Source organism: Gavialis gangeticus, unplaced genomic scaffold (genome assembly GCF_001723915.1).
Source record: "Gavialis gangeticus isolate Ggan-Ray unplaced genomic scaffold, GavGan_comp1, whole genome shotgun sequence".
NCBI classification, from domain to species: domain Eukaryota; kingdom Metazoa; phylum Chordata; order Crocodylia; family Gavialidae; genus Gavialis; species Gavialis gangeticus.
Window position 1 is genome coordinate 23,593,925 of NW_017729024.1, and position 1,862 is coordinate 23,595,786.

General features: G+C 45.8%; 1 protein-coding gene across 9 annotated transcripts in view; it reads left to right on the forward strand.

Moving 5' to 3' along the window:
- The window catches only part of BDP1 (B double prime 1, subunit of RNA polymerase III transcription initiation factor IIIB), an 80,182-nt gene that overhangs the window by 52,733 nt on the left and 25,587 nt on the right, over nt 1–1,862 (forward strand). For all 9 annotated transcript variants that reach the window (XR_002097277.1, XM_019516967.1, XM_019516973.1 and 6 more), the window contains one exon: nt 764–847. Coding sequence is in view for 8 of the 9 variants with exons in the window: in XM_019516967.1 (XP_019372512.1) it covers nt 764–847 (84 nt within the window). In the remaining variant the exon portion in view is untranslated. The remainder of the gene's footprint in view (nt 1–763; nt 848–1,862) is intronic.

Genomic DNA, 1,862 nt, shown 5'->3' on the forward strand with positions numbered 1-1,862 from the left:
TGGTCCATCAGAGAGACCATGAGTTACAAGGCTATTGTGGTTGTCCTGTAGATGCCCTTCAGCATCTACCTGTGTTGTGGGTAACTATGCTGGAGGGAGAGTAGCTTTTACAGGAGCCTACAACATTCACATGCCCCAAATGTTAGTGGCTAGGAAGTGCTGGGAGCTCTTTCGTTCTGTCCTCTTGCCTAGTAGAGTGTGCATGCTTCCCTATGTCCAGTTGATCCTTTGGCTTTTAGACTTGCCTTGCCTATTTTAAAAATGTCATGAAATTAACTGTAAGTATTTTTGCTTTAAGAGGTCAATAACTAATGATCCTTTGGTTGATTGGGTAAAAACCCTATTTAAACTCTGTGGGCTTATTTCAGTGAGAGAAGGATGGCTTTGTGCCAGCTGGAAATGCCATGTTAACAAATCAAATTGGTAAAGGCTAAGGGGCTGGAGGTCTGGGTTCTAAACCTTTTACTGCAAACAGCCTGTGTGACTTTGAGCAAATTGTTGCTTCTATTCATCTCTCTTGTCTTTTAAATGGGAACAAACAATACTTTCTAAATGTTCTTAGAGCACTTTGTTTAATGAATGAAGATTGCAGTGTGCATTAAGTGTTCCTAGTAGAAATCTAGAGCTGCGAGAAGGAGAAAAAAAAAAGATATTTAGATTTATTAGTGAGTATAACACTTCCATGATCCAAAAAAAAAAAAAAGAGTTTAACATCTAGGCATGTAACTGCTTGTGACTTAAGTTTTTGTGAACAACTTCACAGGGGCTAATGATGGAAGTACAGAAGCTGCCATGACCTTACTTGCAATGGGAGATCCAATGTTCCAGTTAAAAATAAGCGCTCAAGGTAGGCTCCAGTTTATGGGTTGAAGCCTCCTTTCGGCTTCATAGATTCACTGATGGGTTAAGAGTTAGATGGAGGTAGGGCAGAAGTATTTTTGGACCTTCCTTCTGTATCCTTTTGCAGAGCAGTAGATCAGAATAGTCTTACTTTGTACTTAGTGGTGCTAGGAAGCATGATGTATTGGAGCCAGGATAGCCTAAATAGTGTTAGTTACATTATGCTACCCAGAGGTTCATGTGGCTCTCTGAAAGGAGTACTGATGTGCCCTGTGATATAAGAGTATCTACCCTAGCTGTCTCACAGGCAGGGTGGCACTTGAGTAAATAGTGGACAGTCAGCATCTCTTCCTTGCTCACTTCTTCTTTTGCCTCCTAAGAGAAGAATTTTGCTGGACTATGTGTGGGTATGAGCTATAGTCTGCCCCAACTTTGGACCCTGCACCACCAAGATGCATAAAACAAGTTATTAAAAATGTGTGGATCAGTTTTCTTGATCTGTTTTTTTTTTTGCAGTATTCCTGCAGCTTGTTTACATGTTTATTTCATGTCCTAAATTAGCTGAGGCTGACAATGCTTCACAATCACAATGTGTTCCTCTCTAGATTGTGCCCCCACTTCCCTTCTTCAGGGAAGTTGAGCTGAGGGGGTGGGGAATGTGGCCAGGCCCCAGCAGGTCTGTGTGACTGAGGAAGGGTTTAAACCCCCACCTTGGCCTCCAGGGTTCAGAGGGTAGGGGAAGAAGGAGCATGGCCAAACAGGGGCATGGACAGGTGGCCAGACCCCTGAGGAGGAGGAGAGGGAGAGCCCTGCCAGCCACAACAGCACCCTGACTGCCGGGAACAATTCTGGCACACAGCTCCGCTGCTGGGCCCTGGAGGGGAATTCTTCCCCCTCCTCCTCCCCTCTCCTCCCCCACTGCTATGGGATGGGGGGGGGGGCTCTGTGTGGTACTGGGGGGGACTCTTCCCTCCCCTTCACCCCCTGGCGCCTCCGAGCCAGCCCAGGTAGCTTGCTACCTG